The sequence below is a fragment of the Ursus americanus genome, chromosome 21 (genome assembly GCF_024610735.1).
Source record: "Ursus americanus isolate L20-20 chromosome 21, mUrsAme1.1.p, whole genome shotgun sequence".
Taxonomy (NCBI): domain Eukaryota; kingdom Metazoa; phylum Chordata; class Mammalia; order Carnivora; family Ursidae; genus Ursus; species Ursus americanus.
In genome coordinates this window covers 6,743,602-6,764,700 of record NC_142147.1, presented here as the reverse complement: position 1 = coordinate 6,764,700, position 21,099 = coordinate 6,743,602, and the positions used below count along the sequence as shown (strand labels likewise).

At 45.9% G+C, this 21,099-nt stretch overlaps 1 protein-coding gene across 1 annotated transcript in view; it reads left to right on the top strand.

Annotated features, from left to right (window-relative positions):
- The window catches only part of ABCC11 (ATP binding cassette subfamily C member 11), a 51,034-nt gene extending 44,528 nt beyond the window's left edge, over window positions 1–6,506 (top strand). The window contains exons 22-25 of the mRNA XM_087871062.1: window positions 2,319–2,397; window positions 3,096–3,209; window positions 5,761–5,925; window positions 6,052–6,506. Coding sequence (XP_087727188.1) covers window positions 2,319–2,397; window positions 3,096–3,209; window positions 5,761–5,925; window positions 6,052–6,144 — 451 coding nt within the window. The 3' untranslated portion in view covers window positions 6,145–6,506. The remainder of the gene's footprint in view (window positions 1–2,318; window positions 2,398–3,095; window positions 3,210–5,760; window positions 5,926–6,051) is intronic.
- Window positions 6,507–21,099: the final 14,593 nt, after the last annotated feature.

Genomic DNA, 21,099 nt, shown 5'->3' with positions numbered 1-21,099 from the left:
ATGCGCACAAACCGAGAACTTTAAAATGATTGCATTAGGGGCGCCTGGGTGGCTCAGTCGTTGAGCGTCTGCCTTCGGCTCAGGGCGTGATCCCAGGGTCCTGGGATCGAGCCCCACATCAGGCTCCTCCGCTGGGAGTCTGCTTCTTCCTCTCCCACTCCCCCTGCCTGTGTTCCCTCTCTTGCCGGCTGTCTCTCTCTGTGTCAAATAAACACATAAAATCTTAAAATAAATAAATAAATAAAATGCTTGCATTAGGGGAATGAGATAACATTTAGTGATAGATCTCTGTGTTAAGCTAGAACTTGGGGACATCTATTGTGCCTTGATATAGGAGTAGTGAGAATATGAATTCACATTTTTTGAGCATTTCTATGGGCCAACCCCATGCTTTAATGTTTTGTATCATTTAACAGTCACCACAACCCTTACGAGGTAGGCACCATTCTTATCCGTCCTTTACATGGGAAGACTCGGAACTTAGAGAGGAAAAGTGACTTGTTTCAGGAGACACACAAGTAAATGATAAAGATGAGGTATTACCCCAGGTAGCCTAATCCCTGAACCAGTGCTTTTCCTCCCTGCAGTAGGAAGAACATGGACTGGAGTACAGGAGACCTGGGTTCTCTATCCACTAAGGTTTCGTCTCTCTCTGAGTGTCTCTGATTCCAGCCCATCTCTCAGACTGACCTGTGGGGTGACCTTGACCAAGCATTTAACACCAATAAGCCATAATTTTCCCCTCAATGAAGGATTTACTCATCTCTTGGGGGAGAGGGTGTCAAAGGGGCCATCCACGAAAGTGCTTTGGAGCTATCAAGTTTCATGCGGATAAGACATTCTGCCTTCTGCTTCTTTCATACAATCTAGCCCTCCGCACAAAGTGTGTGTGGCTGCCAAAACCGGGGAAAGATATAACAGATTAAAAATAGGTTTTAATCAGAACCGAGTGTTTGCGCAACAGAGGAGTGTTAATAACGTTGCCGATGCCAAATGCAAGTGCAAACCTTAACGGGTGTAAAGTCCAGATAGAGCCCAGCCTAATGTTGCTTGGACCATCAGTTAGGATTTTTTCACTGCGAGAGGCAGAAAAACTAACCCCACCACAATGAGATACCACCTCCCACCTAATAGGATGGCTATAATGAGAAAAAGAAAAAAGCAAAGGGAACATGACAAGTATTGCTGAGGATGTTGAAAAATTGGAACGCTCGTGCCCCATTGGTGGGAATATAAAATGGTACAGCCTCTGTGAAAAACAGTTTGGCAGCTTCTCAAAAAGTTAAATGTAGAATTACCATACGATCCAGCAATTCTTCCTCTAGGTATATACCCGAAAGAGTTGAAAGTGGGACTTGAACGGATATTTGTCTATCAGGGTTTGTAGCATTAATTCATAATAACCAAAAGGTGGAAACAACCCAAGTGTTTGGTCATCAACAGATAAGTGAATACACACACACACACACACACACACACACACACACACTGGAATATTAAAGAGCCATAAAAAAGAATGAATATTTGATACATGCTGCAACATGGATGGACCTTGAAAACATGCTCAGTGAAATATGTCAGACACAGGAAGACGAATGTTGTATATATCCACTTAAAGGAGGTTCCTGGAGTAGGCAAATTCATAGAGACAGAAAATAAAATAGAAGTTACCAGAGGCTGAGGGAGGGGGAAGAGCTTAGTGGGTAGAGATAGGGATGATGAGTTTTGATGGATGGTCACACAACACTGTGAATGTATTTAATGCCACTGAATTGTACACTCACAAGCATTTAAATGATAAATATGTACATTCTAACACACATACACCTACACAGAGAGACACACACAATCCCAAGTGGCTTAAGCTAAAAATGACCTCTTTGGCTCATGATACTGGGAAGGCTGAGACTGACTCAGGGGCCTAGTGTCCCCCAGCTGTGCTTTGGCTGCATTCCCAGCCTTCAGTGAGAGCCCCTGGGGACTCGGTGTGTCCCACTCCCAGAGCAAGATGGTTGCAGCCATCTACTGACGCCTGAGTCATTTGCTCCACCCCTGGAGTTGGCGGTAGAGGACCACCTGGACCACGTGGGCTTGAGAGCTGGGGACGAGGTGGTCTCCAGATAAAACTTGGGGGCCACAGCCTGCAAAAGGGATGGGTACTGGGAAGGCACAAGAAATGACTGTTCTTGGTAATTCCATGGCTTTCTCTACACCCAGTAAAACCGTTCTAACCATTCTTGGTCATCTACCGTGCGTGGGACAGCCTATTCAATGGTTACATGTGGTTCTGGAATACTTCTCCTCCTCTTCTCTGGCAGATTCAACCTAGATCCCTTTGATCGCTACACAGATGAGCAGATCTGGGATGTCTTGGAGAGGACATTCCTAAGCGTGACAGTAAGTAGCTCTAAGACCTGATTCTTGGTCTTCACCTGCCTCTTCAACAGCAGTGCCTCCTGGTCCTTTGGGGCTCATCTCACATGATATTTCAGATGTTGCCACTTTGGGGGCATGGGTTAAATAATCTCATGGAGATGAGATGATTTTGGATTCTTAAGTCAAGTCTGATGGCACTCAGACATCAACAGTGATCCAGACGCATGCCAGGCTCAGGGGACACAGCAAAAGCAAAGTAGATAAGGTGTTCGCCCTCCTGGTGCTTACGTTCGGTGGGAGATACAGACAACAAATAGACATAGAAGATGCTTTCAGATGGTGGTAAGTGCTGTGAAGGTGGCCATGAGACCAAAAGATACTTCGGTTGGGGAGCAGCTCTTTTACATGAAGTGGCCAAGCAAGGCGTCTTTAAAGTTGGGGCATTGGAGCTGAGACCCAATATTGAGGGGGCAGGAGGGCACAGATCTTTGAGAGAACATTCCAGGCACAGGAACTAGCAATATGCAAAGACCCTGAGAGCGGAGTGAGAGGGGCAGAGGTAAGGAAGAGAAAGACCAGTGGCTGGAGCATAGAGAGGTGAGGAGTGTTACAAAGTGCTCCGGGAGGGGCTGGTAGGGGTCAGGTTAGGTCTTACCCCGCAGCAGCCTACATGGCCACATGCCTACATAGCCTACCTCTCATTTTCCTGGATATTATAGATCTCAAAGTTACCCCAAGGACTGCAAGCAGAAGTGGTGGAAAGTGGAAGAAACTTCTCTGTGGGGGAGAGGCAGCTACTCTGCATCGCAAGAGCACTCCTTCGAAACTCCAAGGTGAGACCACGGAATGGCCACGGGCGGTCACGGATGACATGTGGCTTGGGAAACCACACTGGCTGTTTCTCCCTCCGTCTCCATAGGATAGTGGGTGCTGTGCTGTACGTCCTTTCCGCAAATACCTGAAGGGCTTCCTCATGTCGCTGATGGCCATTCTGTACATATCTGGCGTGGGAGAGGCATGTAGGTGGGGACTCAGCCTGGGCTCTCTCAAACCCTGATACTCTGCAGCTAAGCTGAAACAATCCACCACTAGAACCAAACCATGATGCACTTTCCTTACAAGAAGTTGAAAGTTTAGAAGCTTATTGATTTAACAGTTGCCTATTGTATATTTTTTCTACAACTTGGATGTAGGACATTCTCTTTATTAGAGTTGGAAATCAGATGACAGCTGTTCCAGGACAAAATTATTATTATTATTTCAGTTTCAGGTGTAGAATTTAGTGATTCATCACTTACAATACCCAGTGCTCATCACAGCAAGTGCCCTCCTTAATATCCATCACTCCCTTTGTTCTCTATAGTTCAGAGTCTGTTTCCTGGTTTGCCTCTCTTCCCTTCTCCCCATGTTCATCTGTTTTGTTTCTTAAATTCCACGTATGAGTGAAATCATATGGTTTCTGTCTTTCTCTAGCAGATTTATTTTGCTTAGCATAATACGCTCTAGTTCCATCCGTGTCATTGCAAATGCAAGATTTCATTCTTTTTTATGACTAGTATTCCACTGTATATATATATATATATCACATCTTATTTATCCATTCATCTGTCAATGGACATTTGGGCTCTTTCTATAATCTGGCTATTGTTGATAATGCTACTATAAACATTGGGGTGCATGTACCCCTTTGAATCAGTATTTTTGTATCCTTTGGGTACATACCTAGTAGTGCAATTGCTGGATGAATGTGGTAGTTCTATTTTCAACTTTTTGAGGAATCTCCATACTGTTTTCCAGTGGCTGCATCAGTTTGCACTCCCACCAACAGTGTAAGAGGGTCCCCCTTTCTCCACATCCTCGCCAACACCTGTTGTTTCTTGTGTTATTGATTTTAGCCATTCTGACAGGTGTGAGGTGATATCTCATTATAGTTCAAAACTATAATTTGCATTTCCCTGATGATGAGTGATGGTGAGCATCTTTCCATGTGTCTGTTGGCCATCTGGATGTCTTCTTTGGAAAAATGTCTGTTTATGTCTTCTGCCCATTTTTAAACTGGATTATTTGTTTTTTTTGGGTGTTGAGTTTGATAAGTTCTTTATTTTTCTTGGATACTAGCCCTTTATCAGATATGTCATTTGCAACTAGCTTCTCCCATTCCATAGGTTGCCTTTTACTTTTGTTGATTGTTTCCTTTGCTGTGCAGAGCTTTTTATCTTGATGTAGTCCCAATAGTTTATTTTTGCTTCTGTTTCCCTTGCCTCCTGAGACATGTCTAATAAAAAGGTGCTGTGGCTGATGTCAGAGAGATTGCTGCCTGTGTTCTCCTCTAGAATTTTGATGGTTTCCTGTCTCACATTTAGGTCTTTCATCCATTTTGAATTTATTTTTGTGTATGGTGTAAGAAAGTGGTCCAATTTCATTCTTTCGCATGTTGCTGTCCAGTTTTCCCAGCACCATTTGTTGAAGAGAGTGTCTTTTTTCCAAAATTATCTATTTTTCAAAAGTTTCATCAGACGGTGCTTCTTGAAGCTTTCCAAGTATTGTACCAGTAGTTTTAGGCATTTGACTACCTGGGCTAGTAGTATCTGGACTGTCAGAGCTCTGGGGAAAAAGTGGGCAGAGCCCAGTGGGGTCAGAAGCTGGGAAGAAGGTTTCACAGGAAGGAGGACAATCTCCTTTCCAGCAGAGAAGAGAGACAGGATTTGCAATATGCATGTAGCACTTTCTGAACTGCTCAGTTCCTTATTTTACAGTTACTAGACCACTGGTGCCAAAGTTACTTTCTCCATTGTTTCCCCAAACTTGAGCCATCACTTTATGACTTTTGTCATAATGTGTACCATCTCTCCTTTGACTTACCCGTGATGCCCTCTTTTTAAAAACAGCCTCATTCTAAACAGTAACATTTGTGAAATCATATTTCTGTGCTAGTTTTATCTTTCTAATGCATATTGTTAATAAAATAAAAATGTTAAAGTAAAGAGAAACCTTATCCATATTCCAGCCACACCATCTCACGTGCCATCCAAGCGTGTGTGCATGCCCCACTTTGGGGAACGTTGGTCTATGTTAATTTAGGCAAATCAGAAGGCAGTTCATAAACAAGAAGTTGCCGCTGGACCATTTTCATTTTCAAGAGTTTAATTCTCTGGTCACACACACACACACACACACATACACACACACACACACACAAGCTCTTTGTTGAGACCTAACATTCTCTAACATAATGGATGACTAGAGCTCGAAGTGGGGTTTGAACTCAATCCATATCTCTCACCTTCCAGCTTGGGGACTTCGTGGATTAGTGGTAGACCCAGGACTAGATCCAGGTCTCCGGCCCCAAGCAGGCTGTCCTCACCCCTGTTTTGTATTCACCAGATCATCCTTATTGATGAAGCCACAGCTTCCATTGACATAGAAACCGATACCTTGATCCAGCACACAATCCGAGAAGCCTTCCAGGGCTGCACGGTGCTGGTCATTGCACACCGCATCACCACTGTGCTCGACTGTGACCGCATCCTGGTCATGAGCAATGGGAAGGTGAGAGCTGTGTCCCTGGGGCCAGGGGAGGGACCTGTGCTCAGGCCAGCATCCCAGGGGGCCTTTGGATCCTTCAAGACTAAGCTCAGTGGTGTCCCTCCCCCCCTTCCTTTCTTCGTCTCCCAGGTTGTAGAGTTTGACAGGCCTGAGGTCCTGCAGCAGAAGCCTGAGTCTCTGTTTGCTGCCTTGCTGGCAACAGCCAATTCTTCACTGAGTTAAAGAGAACCGGTGACTGCGTGGGGGCTGACGGCAGAGCCACGTGCAGCTGTGAGACCTGTAGTCCATGACCTTCTTGTGTAGAGATAGCTTCTTCTCCCGAAAGCGGAGGTCAAATGTGCTCAGGGGTGCTGGCAGTGGGGTAGAAAAGATGGGGGGAGCAAAACCTGGGATAGGCCATTCTGTGGCTCCCCAGGTCTGGGAAGCCCTGCACCATTTGAGACCATGTGAGCAAATCACGATGCGTCTCTTTTTAACTGATAGGTTGTGTAATTTCATAATAATGTGAAAGCTTATTATAGTTTTAAAAGTATTGCAAATGCTGTATTGAGTTTGTAAAAAAATAAAAGTAAGAAAAAGTCACATTCTCTGTTCTGCTTTCTTGTTAGCTAGTACTCATTCACTGCAGGGAGGAGAGAGTCCCTCATACTGACTTCTGGAAAAGGGACTTCATTGGCTAATGGAATGGAAAGGTCCAGAAAAAGTTCTAGGTTGGGTGTCAGTAGCTAAAAGATGTCTGTCTTGTGAACTCTGCTTCTTCTTCTCTCAGCTGTACTTTCCTTTTGTGGCTTCACTCTTTGGCCTCCTCGCTCCGCATAGTGATAGCAAGGCTGTCAGCAGCTCCAGGCTCATGTCCTGCCAGCTCAGAGCCCTGGGTCTGCTTTCCCCAAATGACTCCAGCAAAAGCTCCATGGCTAAATTTCATTGGGTCGACTTGGGTCATGTGCTCATCCCTGAACCAATCACATGCTAGGCTGTTGGAATACAGTGACAAGCCCGGTCCCAAGTCCCATGCCTACACCTGGACCTGGGGATGGGGTCAGCTGTCCTGAATCACATGGGCTGAGAATGGAGGGGGTTATTTCTCCAAAATAAAATTGGGATGGTCTTCCTACATGAAGGAGAAATGGATACGGACACGGGGCAGGCCCAAAATAGCAGCTGTCTACCATGTTTATTTACTGATTAGAGCATAAGTGGATGGAATAAAGAGTTAGTTTATAACATATGCCAACCGGAAATAAGATTATTGGTCTCCCTACTCCGCCAAGTAGTTACAGATACATACATAGAAAAAGGTAATTATTTTCAATTTACCACCAGGGAGAACTCATTGCAGTGTCTGGTCTCGGTATAAGAAAAATCAATTCAGTAAACAAATACTTCCTGCTCCGTTTCTTGCACCGGGGAGGGTGCTGGGAGTGTAATGAAGTCCCCTTCCTCATGGAATTTGGGATCTTATGAGAATGAGTGAACAGTGAACAAGGAAACAGATGGTTCCAGAACTGAGTGGCAGGAGGTGAGGACAGGGTGCAGGAGCTGAGGACAGTTAGAGCAGGCTTTCAGGTAGAAGCAAGGTTGTGGTTTACTGACCTGAAACCTGAACAAACATTTGCTGGTGCAAGAAAGAATGTTCCAGGCAGGCAGAACAGCAAACAAATCCCCTCGGGAAAGAACTATGACAGGCTGATGTAATCCTTGGACCAAACAGAGGAAAAAGCCCAAGTTCCAGAGTTAGTGAGACATATACATCACCTTCTGTTCCCTTCCTGAGGTTTTAGGTAACCTCTGCTTCTCTTCCCAAGGCCTTTCCCCAGGTGAGTGTCTTTTCTCTCTTAAAAATCCCTTTGCCCAATTTATCCCTTTCCCCTGGGCCCTTGCCTTTTGTTTCTTAGACCCTGAAAAGCACTGGGAGCCCCTTCTGCTCCCATCCCATCTGAACCCTGGGGTCACAGAGCTGCTTATCTGCAAGTCGAAAGTGACTGTATTCGCCCTGCCCTGGCCCCTCCCAGAACTCCTGTGGGACAACTGCATGCATCACCTGTGAGAAGGAGCTTCACAGACTGAGTGCCCCTTGGCCGTGATCCTTGACCCAAGCGTCCTTCCCCAGGCCAGCTGTAGCGGCCATATTTTCTTGGAGTTGGCCAGCAGATGGCAGGCTCTTCCCAAAAATGAGGGGCGAGCCTGCTGGTTTCCGATCTAGATCCACTGAGAATCCGCTAGGGGGAGTGTGGACCCCTGAGGTAGAGCACAGAAGACAGCCTTTCCCCACCTTCCCTTGAAGCAGCCTCTCCTGCTGGAAGGATTAGAATTACCCAAGGAATCCCGAAAACACTGATGTCCACTCCTGGAAGTTCTGATTCATTGGTTTAAGGTGGAGACTGAGCCTTGGGATTTTTTGAAAACTTCAGGTGAACCTAATGTGAAGCAAAAGTTGAGAACCTTTGGCTCCAAGCAGCAATAAAACAGAACTTTTTGAAAAATTATATGTATATTTTAACAATATTGGTAATATTTTTAAGCTGAGTGGTTAAGTATATGACTTTCTTTTCTTTAAATAATGCTTAAATATGTATTTTTTGGTCATCTGAACTATTTTGTATTAAATTTTAGAAATCGGTATTTGATATACAAAAAATAATGCAAACAATCATTGTAATGACTGAATGTGGAACTCGATTCTACTTTCTTATATTTGTCTAATGGTTTGCTGTTATGTATATTCTCAATGACATCCTGGTGGGGAGGAGATCAGAGTATTTTGGGTGTCCAGTTATTTTTTTTTTTTATTTTAGTCCTTAATTAAATTAATTAATTAATAATTTGTTGTTGTTGTTGTCTTAATTTTCTTAATTCCAGTTAGTTACCATACAGTGTAATATTAGTTTCAGGTGTACAATAAAATGATTCGACACATCCGTACATGCCCGGTGCTCATCAGGACAAGTGCCCTCCTTAGTCCCCATCGCTTACTTCCCCCACCCCCACCCACCTGCCCTCTGGTAACCATCAGTCTGTTCTCTAGAGTTAAGAGGTGCCCAGGGGTTTTAAAGGACCTGATTTATCCCCTGGTCTAGCCTTCTCCAAGCTAGCCTTCCTCCTGGTCAAATGCAGTGAACGACTTCTACCCAAGCTGGGTGATGTGGTCCACAGTGACGACAGGTGGGGGTACAGATGAGAGGAAGTAATAGTGCTACTGGCCCTGGCCCTGCCCTGCATCATCCCCAGCTGTGGACACTCTCTTTTAAGAGAAACGCTGCTAAATGGAGGCTGGCCAAAGGACGACCACCAGGGAACCAGGTTCACTCTTCACTTTCCTGAAGGACTTCCTCTAGAAGTCACTCCAAAGGTCGGTCCCAGGCTCTGAAGGCACAGACGTTCAGGTCATTGGAAAAGTCCCACTAGGGAGTAGCTGGTTTGGGGCAGGGAGCTCTCAATGTCTGGAAGCCTTCTCTGACAGCTCTCCGGGGTGCGGGGTGAGGGGGCATAGCTGATATCCGCAGGCTCGGAACATTCCTCCAAGGCTGAGTGCTGGCAGGGATGCTGTATGTGTGGGAAATTGGATCGGATAACGTCTATGGCGCATGTGATGCTGGGACGCAATTATAAACAGAAAATTGCCGGATGGCAGGGGCTCTCAAACTTGAATGCGCACCGGCATCGCCTGGAGGGCTAACACACAGCTTGCTGGCTCCCACCCCCGTACTTTCTGATTTAGTGGGTCTGGGGCTTGAGAATTTGCCTTTTTAACAAGTTTCCAGATGTTGCTGATATTGCTGCTCAGGGACCACACTCTGAGAACTCACGGGTTAGCCAAGATTATTCTGTCCTATGTGATTTAGACAGGAGGTTTGTTTTTTTGTTTTTGTTTTTTTTTAGATTTTATTTATTTATTTGTCAGACAGAGAGAGAGAGTACAAGCAGGGGGAGCGGCAGGCAGAAGAAGCAGGCTCTCTGCTGAGTGAGGGGCCCGATGCGGGGCTTGATCCCAGGACCCTGAGATCATGACCTGAGCTGAAGGTAGACACTTAACCCAATGAGCCACCCAGGTGTCCCAAGACAGGAAGATTTTTAAACCCTCATTTTAACATGTTCCTCCAAGTTTATGTATTTTCAGGGCACTTTAATTTTTATGACTTCTTCTGGTTCAGACCCCCTGAGCATTTCAGTAGGCAATACAGACTCTCCTTTTCTCCATCACGTTGACCTGGGAGAACCCAGGGCTTTCCTTTATTTCCTTTGTACTTGTGGATGACTCCCGTGACATTTGGGGCCAAAAGAGAGGTTTCTATCCCAGTAACTCAACAACTTCCGATTGAATATCAGGCACCGTCTTCTTCTTTTTTATTTTTTTAAATGATCTTATTAATTTATTTATTTGACAGAGAGAGAGAGAGCACAAACGGGGGAGCAGCAGGCAGAGGCAGAGGCAGAAGCGGGCTCCCTGCTGGGCAAGGAGCCCGATGCAGGGCTCGATCCTAGGACCCCAGGATCACGACCCGAGCCAATGGCAGGTGCTTCACCAACTGAGCCACCAAGGCGTCCCCACGCACCAGCTTCTTAAGGAGTCTCTCCCTGTCTACTCCCTCAGACTCCAGGGTCCTCCAGAGAATATGCCCCGGGGTTCTCCCCACCCCCCGCCTCCCAGTTCCCGGACACATGTTACGCAGCTCAGTTCTTGATTTTGATGGCTTTTCCTGCCAGACAAGTCACGAGGATCTCACAGTCTACCCAGGAGACGTAACAAAGCACTTCTGTAAACAAAACCAGTTTCTGCCCTATGATACCAGCTGTTAAGATAGTACAATTTCACCCCATTATCCTAAAAGCCCCCTATTCTATTCCCCCCCCCCACTCCTGACTCACTTAAATAACTCTCTGGAATTCAACTCTATCGGAGTCAGAAGCAAATTCGAAGATTGTTAGTCTGGGTGTTCCCTAGCCTGTGGTCCATGGAACCTGGAGCTAGATTCAGAGGACCCAAGAGCTCGGATAGGGAAAAACTGTGTCTTTTTTTTTTTTTTTTTAACTAACTGATATTTAGCATTTCCACTGATTATGAATGAGGTGGCAAACTGTAATAGTATTATTATTACCTGTGACCTTATCACCCACCAATAGAATCATAGATATTCCTTTGAATTGCGACGTCATTTTACTTCACACGTCAATATAGAAATATATATTATAGTATCCAACTTTGGTTTTTTAACCATGTTTCTTTATGATTGGTTTTCTTCGCAATCCTATGTGCTTTATTTTACATATTAGAAACACTATTCTGAGAACGCACGAGAATGCCAAAGAGATCTATGGCACAAAGAAGGTTAAAACCCTGGTTTAATTCAGTTCCTGATTTTATAGAGGGAAACTGAGTCCCAGAAAGAGAAGGTGCCTTGCCTACACCACTGGCTTTTAATAGCCTGGCTTGAAATTCGAATCTGAATCAGGGAGGAAAGGCATTGAGAGGGAGGGACAGGCAGACAGGAAGGGCTGGCGATAAAGGCCTTACCCCAATAGCCTGGTCAGGCACGGTCCGCTCAGGGCAGGGGGTGGATGGGCTGGCCCCTTCGCAGAAGTTCTAGTTCTGATGCCTGGCCTACCCCCACCCAGTTCCGGTCACCATTGCAGCAAGTGTGAGCAGTTATCATGGCAAAACCATTTCTCTTTACAGCAAAGAGGAGTACAATTTTCTGATTTAATAATGATAGTTCTTGCCAAATCTTTGGCTCCCGAGTGCTTTGTCATACGAGCTGCATTCTAGCAACAATCGTACTGATCCAGAAGCTTCTGTTCCAATATAAGGGCCTCAGTACCACTCGGCACTCACTGAAATGCTCCCCACCTCTTCTCCCCACACCCATCGATATTCCTCACGATTCTGGGGTTGTGCCTGGTTCCTGACTTAGAACTTGCAGAGCACTTCCACAGACATCATTTCCCACTTATGCACACCGTAGGATTGTGTACCATCCGTTGGTAGAGATAGCTGGGAGTTTTCACTCTGAGCTCCCTACGTGAGAGGAAGGAACAAGGTCTTCACTACTTGGGGGCACCTGGGTGGCTTAGTCGGTTAAGCCTCTGCCTTCGGCTCAGGTCATGATCCCAGGGTCCTGGGATGGAGCCCCACATCCATCAGGCTCCTTGCTCTGCTTCTCCCTCTCTCTCTCTCTGCCTGCTGCTCCCCATGCTTATGCTCTCCCCAACAGCCCTGTCAAATAAATAAATAGATTCCTTAAAAAAAAAATACGATCTTCACAACTCAGCCATGTAAAGGAAGAATGAAGCTGTTCACAATAAGCCAAGTTTTCCTGGTCCTGAGAAGGCAGGGCCACCACCTTTCCTGTGTGTAGGGCTTTTGTGTTCTCTGGCTCAGCTCTGAGCCAAGGGACTTGCTCAGGGCTTTAAGCTCTGAGTGGTGAAGCTGAGGCCGGAGCTCATGCTTTCTGCCCAAGAGCATGTTTTGGCCTTTATTAGAGAGCTTGTCCTCTAATTGTTGCAGGCCTGTGTTTCTGCTTCACTCATCTGTTTGTTTTAAAAGCCCATTCAAATTCCAAACTACTTTCCAAATTCATTCGACATCAACTTTTGTTTGTTCTTCCTACAACGACTCCTTCCTTAGTTCATAAGGCAAACAAACAAAAATGAAAAACCCGAGCCCCTTCCTTTAGCAGATAAGCTGTGTACTTCCATTGGGCAGATTCCCACAGTAACCCAAAGGTAGGAGGCTTATTTCTCCTGAGATCCTGCTAATTAAAAAAAAAAAATTATTATTCGCAAAGAATAGCTACCACGTATTGAGTGTTTGCAATGTCTAAGACCCTGGGTAAGCACTTGCCTTACATTACCCAATCCTCACTTAACTTCCAATGCTTTCAAGTTAGTGTTCTCATTTTGTAGTTGGGGAAATTGAAATTTAGAGGTTTGAGCTCAGATCTGATTCCAGAGTTTCTATTCTTAACCATTATATGCTACTGACTCTGCAATGCCACACAGTGATTTCTGTATATATACAGAAATATACACACACACATATATATATATACATTTTAAAAGTTATTTACAGGGGTGCCTGGGTGGCTCTGTTAGTTAAGCGTCAGCCTTCGGCTCAGGTCATGATTTCAGGGTCCTGGGATGGAGGCCCTTGGAGGGCTCTGTGCTCAGAGGGGGATTTGCTTCTCCCTCTCCCTTTGCCCCTCCTCCTCCCCCTGCTCTCTCTCTCTCTCAAATAAATAAAATCTTTTAAAAAAGTTATTTACAAAACCGTTTTTGAGGTTGATTGAGCTTGTGTCTTTTATGGTTTGTTGAAGATATGCCAGTAAAGGAGGGGATAGGGAGAATCTGAGACAGACTCGCTTTGGAAAAAAGGCCTCACTGAGCTGCGGAGCTGGGGAAATGACCAAGAGGAGTGCTCTTGAAAGCTTGCACCCGGCACCACCACTGGTGTTTGGGGGTGCAGACTCCTGATACATGCATACATATTTATTCACAAATGATGCCTAGCATATGCATACATATCATTGTCCCATTATATTCATACAAAAAAATATCCTTTTTGTAAGGATGAGGAAGAATATAGAAAGGATTTCTTTTTTTTTAAAAAGATTTTTATTTATTTATTTATTTGAGAGAGAGAGAGAGAGAGAGAAAGAGCAGGCACACACAAAGAAGCAGACTCCCTGCTGGGCAGAGAGCCTGATGTGGGGCTGGGTCCCAGGACCCCAAGATCACGACCTGAGCCAAAGGCAGACATTCAACTGACTGAGCCACCCAGGCGCCCCTAGAAAGGATTTCTAATATTTTCTTCCTGTACTCCAATGGGTTCTCCTGTCCCCCTCAGCCCCCGGGGGGTGTCTACGCCCTGCTCGGATCTCAGTGTCCTGGCCTCCAGTGGGTGTCCATGCTATCTGGGACAGGAGCTTGTCTGTTCGTTTCCTCAGGCCCCCCCTTTGGCAGAAACGGCACAACGCCCCCTCCATCATTTCGCTCCAGAATCGGTGGCCTGACAGCCCAAACAATCATCTTCATGTAGCACCAAAATACTGCGTGTCTCCGCAGAGATCAGCCTCTGCCAGACCTTCGATGAACTTGGCGGAAAAACTGCTCATCAGGCTGCTGTGAACTTGACAGCATTCAAATCTGTTTGGGAATCATGAAAGCGAGTCTGGGCTGTGTTGCGGAGACCTCCCGGAGCGGTCGTGAAGATCAAGTGATAAAAGGGAGAAGAACTTCATCATACACAAAGGGCTCTACAAATGTCAAGTGATATTATTAGCAGTGATTTGCATTTATAGAGGAAGGAATGGAAGCAAAAAAGGAGACACAGACCTGCCTAAGGACAGCTTCTGCAGGCAGCCCTCCCCTGAGGCCAGGGAGCCTTCCTTCTCGTATCTTTCTCTACCAGGCAATCAATCGTGTACAGACCCTCCCCACTCTCCACCTCCCTTTTGGGCAGGAAGCGAAGTACCACGTTGGGGGCGGGGGGCAGCCTCCCCTGGGAACTGCATCCCCAGGACGTGGAGGAGCCAGAAACAGCCAGCAGGGGGCGGGATTGACCAGGATAAGAGTAAGAAGAGGCTTGGGGCCGGCTTGAAAGACTACAGTAAAATGTGGCATCAAATCCACGGGAGTTAGGTGGGGAAGGTCTTCCCAGGTGTCCAAATAATTCTTAAAAATGAATCCAGATTTGTCATTTCGGAATTTAGAGATTTGCTTGCTCCTAACCCTTCCCTGCCCACTACGGAATTCTTCAGCCAACTCTGAGCAAGGCCCCACGGCCAGGCACTCGAAGAATCTCAAGACATTGGAAAAGTCCTGCCCTCCGGAGTTTGCAAAGCTTGGAGTGAGGTAAATGGGGAACTTTTATATGCAAGAATTAGCTCTCAGTGCCAGCCCCTGACTTACGTTCATTTAATTCAAGAAAAAAAAAGCGCTCAGATTGCCTTTTATTTTTGGGTAAATGAATGAGATTTTCTCTGTGTTGAAGATTGGATCCCCCCACCCCCAACACACACACCTCATCCCCTGACCTCAGAGTTGCTTTCCCTTTGCAGGAGCACGGAGAGGGAGGTCCCTGACTGGGAGTCAGGAGACGCGGCTACTGGTCTCAGCCTTGCCCCAAGCCAGTCGTGGAGGGTCTCTGATTCCTCACTGTCCTCACCTGTAGAATGGGGGCTGGTGAGCGGCATTTTCTCCTTTACTTATACAAAGCTGTGATGTGACAGGCTAGGAAGGGGCAGCCGAGCAAGCACACTGCATGAACTTCGGCTGTCACTGAAGGAGGGGGCCGGGGCAGTGCCCTTTAATGTGGCAGAGGGAATGTTGGTCCCCCAGAGTTCCCTCCACAGGCGTGGTGGGAGCGACAGTTGAATGGGGCAGTTGGAGAGGAGGGCTCCAGGCAGGTGGGACAGGGAAGCTGAATCTGAGGTCCGTGGATGGAAGAAGACTCAGGCTACACGCAGCCGGCAACACCCGCTGAGCCCCATGACTTTGGACCCTTCCTCCTCATCCTCTCCTCCTCGGGACGCTAGCGTTTCTTGCCCAGGTAGAGCTTCTCTCTGTAGCAGTCAGCCCCTGGTGCCCATGTCTGTCTTCCCCAGTTCAGGCTGTGGAGGGTGGCACCACATCCATTGTGGCTGCCCACGCGGGAGTCGGCAGGGACCTGTGGCCTCCCAGAGCAGAAGGGAGGCTTGGGGGCACTTCCATTTTGGAACCCACTGGTACGTACAAGAAAAAGTAGACATGCCAAGCCAGGATATCCAAATTTGTGACATACAAAAGCCTACATTGAATAAATGAAGTCTTCTAACACACACAGAGACACACTGTCCTGTTCACAATTTCATCACAGGATTTATTAAAAAAAAAAAACACACCACCACCGTTCACGGTGTACTCCCGCATGGTTCACACAGGTCTAAGATGGGAGTTCTCATCTTCCTTCCATCTTGTCCGAATATCTCTGTAACTTCAAGGGTGACCTCATTTGGAGACATCACACAGGTCACTTTGTGGGACCCTGTGGGAATGAGAGGCCTTGGGCAAAGCCCCCACCCCATTCCTGCCCCCCAGGCTTAGCATCCGCTAATCTGTTTGAGCTTCCTTCTGCCCTCTCTCCACTTCCTGCCTCCCTCTCCTCCTGGCTCTCCTCTGGCTCTCCACTTGGGTGCTGGGGACAGCTGGACAGAGCTTTTCCTCTGAGCTGGAGGCTGGTCGGGGCCTGGAGGAAAGGGACATGGGAGTTGGGGAGAGGACATGAGGCCACTGGATACTGGTAATTTGGGTGGCTTGAAATTAAGAATTTATTTATCAAGAAATCAACAGAGGCTGTAATCTCTTATCTGGGAAGGATTTTATCATTAACAGTGTATTTGCATTTGACTGATGCAGGGGACTCCTAAGGAAGGACTTCCACTATAGGCACAAAGGAAAACTAAGAATCCAATTCTCAAATAAGAATCGCTACTTGTTAATTTTCTGGGTTAGAAAGGCAGAAATGGAACATAATTGAGCAAAGTAAGTAGATGCAGAAAATATTTCTTCTTGAAACACCCTCTAGATATCTTTTGTCCTCCCTTTTGGAGAGCAAGGATAGAGAAAAATGAATCCACTATAAGGAAAACAGCAGTGCAAATGTGAGGATAAATGCCGAGTCTCCCAGAGCCCTAGAGTCAGGGAGACACTAAGGCATGGTGGGGATTGTGGCAAACTAATGCATGTGTGCCCTTCCAGAAAAGGATTGCTGCTGCTCAGTGTGGGGGACAGTAGCCACATGGGCATGCAGAGCTCTTGATATTTTGTCACAAGCCAGAAGTCTTTTTTCTTTTAATATGATCTCTCATAATTCAAATTCAGAAAAATTTAAAAACTGTACAGGCTAAATAAAATGGGCCTGCATGTCATAAGTGGTCCACCATCCACTAGCTTGTGTCCACTGCTCTAAACAGAGACCTTCCGGCTTCCTACCTTGTCAGGTCCATGCAGGTCAGGTTAGGAAAGCAGAGGCAGGCACCAGGGACCTTCTTCCATCCCCTGCCAACCCTCAGATGCTCAGAGTGGGACAAACCTGCCAGGAACAGAGTCATGATGGCTGCAGGGGCCCTGGCCCGGTGCTGTCTTCTCTCCTTTCAGCTGCCATCAGGGCCCCCCCACCCCCACCCCCTGGCTGCCAGCAAGCAGATTTGCCGCTCCAGGCTGCTCCTCACTCCTGGCAGCGGATGGCACGACAGACGGGGATAGAGACGTTAGCCAAAGCAGACTTCCTGATTTAAAGTCTCATTTTCCCCCCGGGGCTGCCAAATTTAGCAAGGTGCCATTCCTGCTGCAATGCTTCCAAGCCGTCTTAGGTAATCATAACTCTGTATTCCCTGCGGAGTGCTCAAGGAAATTACCTCCCAGCATCAATTTCCTACGCACTCTGATTACCTGAACACGGCCAGGGAGGCCTGGTCTCCTGTTTGGCATCTTGGAATCCAGACCCCTTAAGATGAGTGGATGACAGCTGCTGCCAGGATTCTTTGCCATTAGGAAAGTGAGAAAAATTACAGAGGTCATAGTAACGGTGCTGCATGGATGGTGAAGCCCACACTCTCGGGAGGAGGAATTCTGGGTGCTGGAGACGGGGCCATGTAGTTTGGACGGGAGAGAAATTGCAGCTGGGTTGCTGGGGGTGAGCAGAGGGACACATTGGCTGTCCTCGCATGTCTGAGGGCGCGTAAGGCGGGGTTAATGTAGCCCGCATGGTACTGAGCACAGAGCCTCTGTTGCAGGAAAATCACGTTCAGTTCCACAGAAAGAAAACAATTCATTCCCTGTAGGGCTATTTTTTTTTTTAAAAAAAGGTTTAACTTTTTATTTTGAAATGATTTTAAGCTACATAAAAGTAACAACAATAATGCTAAGAAATTTTAACTACCCTTCACTCTGAATTGCAAATTAACATTTTGCCACATTTGCTTTAACATGCTCTCTCTATGCATAATTATTATTTTCCTGACACATTTGAGAGTAAATTGCAGACATTTTGCTCCATTATCTCTAAATACTTGAGTATATATTTCCTAAGAATAAGGAAATTCTCTTATATAACCATAATTATCACAGTTATTAATTGTCAAATTGTACAATTATCAACATCAGAAAATTTTACTTTGATATAATACTATTATGTACCCTACAGTCCATACTCAAGTTTCCCCAATTGTCCCAAAATAACATCCTTAATTTTTTTTTTTTTCCTGGTCCGGGATCCAGTGCAGAATTGGGTATTGCTTCTAGCTGTCAGGTATCTTCAGTTGCTGTTAATCTGGATTGTTTCTTTGTCTTTCATAATGCAAACAATTTTAAAGAGCACAAGCCAGTGGTTTTGTGGAATGTTCCTTTGGGTTTATCTGCTATTTCCTCATGACTTGAGTCCGGCTCTCCGTTTGTTTGCTGACATACCCACGAGGGCTATCTTGAGAAGGGACTGGGGTCTGTTGCACAGCTTGCTGAATCACGGGCTGGTTGGCTAGAAGGAAATTCTCACTCGAGACCCTGAGTTTTCCATGGCTGATGTCTTCCTGAATTCTTTCAATTCTTGGATTCTGTGATTCTCTCTCCCCCGAATAATTTCAGTTGGGTTTCAGAACTTGTAGTGAGCTCTTTCTTTTTTATCAGCTCCTCTGTGTTCTGCCGCCGTTTTGCTCAGGCTAACCTTCTGGGCAGCCCTCAGGACGCTGCAGGCAGGGCACGTGGCCCAGAGGCAGTGGGAAGCCACAGGCAGCTGGTCAGGGACCGTGGCTTAGCTGCTCATGCCCATTTTGTGACCGTAACAGGAAAGATGAGAATGTGGTAGAAAGACTCTGCATGCAAGGCTGTGCTCTTGTCCAGATTTTTCTCCTCCTCTCTCTCTGGCCAGGGCTGGGTTGTATTTATTTAAGGAGCCAAGGACCCATCCAAGGATGAGAAGACAATTTCTTTACTTTTCTCAGTCTGCGTATCCCTGAGCACCCCCCTTTATTGTCTTCCTGCAGCATATCTGGAAAAGCTGAGGGGCCACGGGGCTGTGTGTGATGCTTTGGCTAGAGGAAGCCGTGAAGGGCTTTCTGATAAACAGCCAAATGGAAATCTCATGGGAAGGCTCTTGGGGTGGCGGTGGGGGGACTTTTGCCCAGGGTTTGGTCTTGCCCACCTGGATGCCTCACCTGGGCTTTCTCTCCAACTCTCCTGCTCACCTCTCCTCTCTTTTGCATCCACTCAGCTCTAGCGTCATTTCTCATAAGAGGTTCCCCCTAACCCCATCCTCCTCCCACACCATACCGCTCTCTCCTTCCTCAGAACTTGGGTAGCACAGGTGGTCTGTGTTACTTAGTGACACTGAGCGTAGATATCCTGGTTCCAGGGTTTCCATTCTTAAATATGTGGTTAAATGTTACAACATCGTGGGGCAACCCCTCCATAACTTCCAGATCTCATTTCTTTGCCTCTCAGAGGTAACCACCATCTTGAAATTGGTGTATATTTTCTCATTCATTTTAAAAGGTACACTATTTTTTTTAAGGATAGTGTTTGGTTACAGAAAAGTTGTGAACACAGTACAGAGGGTTATTGCATCTGACATTGCTGTTAACACCTTACATATGTGTTAGGATTAATGAACACATACCGATACACCATTATTGACCTACATCCAAACTTCATTTAGCTTTCCGTAGTTTTTACCTAATGTCCGTTTTTTGTTCCAGGATCCCATCCAGGATATAGTCATCATGTTTCCTTAGGCTCCTCTTGGCTGTGACAATTTCTCAGATTTTTCTTGTGTTTTGATGACCTTGAAAGTTTTAAGTAATACTGGTCAGGTATTTTGTAGAATGTCCCTCGATCAGGATTTGTCTGTTACTTTTCCTATGATTAGACTGGAATTATGGGTTTTGGGGAGGACCACAGAAGTAAAGTGCCTTCCTCATCCCATCATTTCAAGGACACATACTATCACCATGACTTATCACTGTTGATGTTGACCCTGGTCACCTGGTTGAGGTAGCACTTGTCAGGTTTCTTCACTGTCAAGTCATTCCTTTTTTCCCTTTTCCATATCGTACGGTACACTTGGGAGCACTGTATTCTGGTTGATAGAGCTCTTTCTCACAGGCCTACACGTTGGCAGTTCTGATACTTCTGTGTCTGTATATCGGAATTAAATTAAGCAAATGGTTGGTGAACACTGAGAGCCAGGTTTCTCGCTTTTGGAGTAAGTAGCAGTTTACAAGTAAGCAAGGGGCGGAAGTTAGAATTATGATAATTACAGCAATGGGTTACAGTTGGAGAATCAGGAGGGACCCATGTTTAGATTAAATATATTCAGATGGTTACACATAAAAATAATTTTAGATATGTCTATTTATGCTAGTTCATATACACGCATACACTTCCTTGCTCTGTCAGCCAAGGGGGTCCAGAAGCAACAACATCCTAGCAACAAAGAGCACACCTAGTACCCATATCTTGGTTTCTAGTACTACTTTCCAGTAAGAGGAATCAGGGCTACTTGGAGAAATGGAATTTTACTATAAATATATTTATCAGTGCATACTTGTTTTGCAAGTATGTGAACTTTACACAAGTGGTTATCATAGTGCACGTATTTTCTTCCGATGTCCTTTCCCCTTTCAATTTATCATGTGCAATATTCACATGGGTTGATGTGTGGATTTCTATTCATTTTTATTGTCGACTAGTAATACAAGGTATTCATATTATACGACACATCGTTTTCCTATTGATGAATATTCAAAATGTTACAAAAAGAGCTGCTACAGGGGCGCCTGGATGGTGTAGTCGTTAAGCGTCTGCCTTTGGCTCAGGGCGTGATCCCGGCGTTATGGGATCGAGCCCCACATCAGGCTTCTGTGCTAGGAGTCTGCTTCTTCCTCTCCCACTCCCCCTGCTTGTGTTCCCTCTCTCACTGGCTGTCTCTGTCTGTCAAATAAATAAATAAAATCTTAAAAAAAAAAAAGAGCTGCTACAAATATTTCTATAGAGGGGCCATGGAGATATTTGTACATGAGATTCTGTCTTCTGTGGATTTTTTTTTTTAAAGATTTTATTTATTTATTCGACAGAGATAGAGACAGCCAGCGAGAGAGGGAACACAAGCAGGGGGAGTGGGAGAGGAAGAAGCAGGCTCATAGCGGAGGA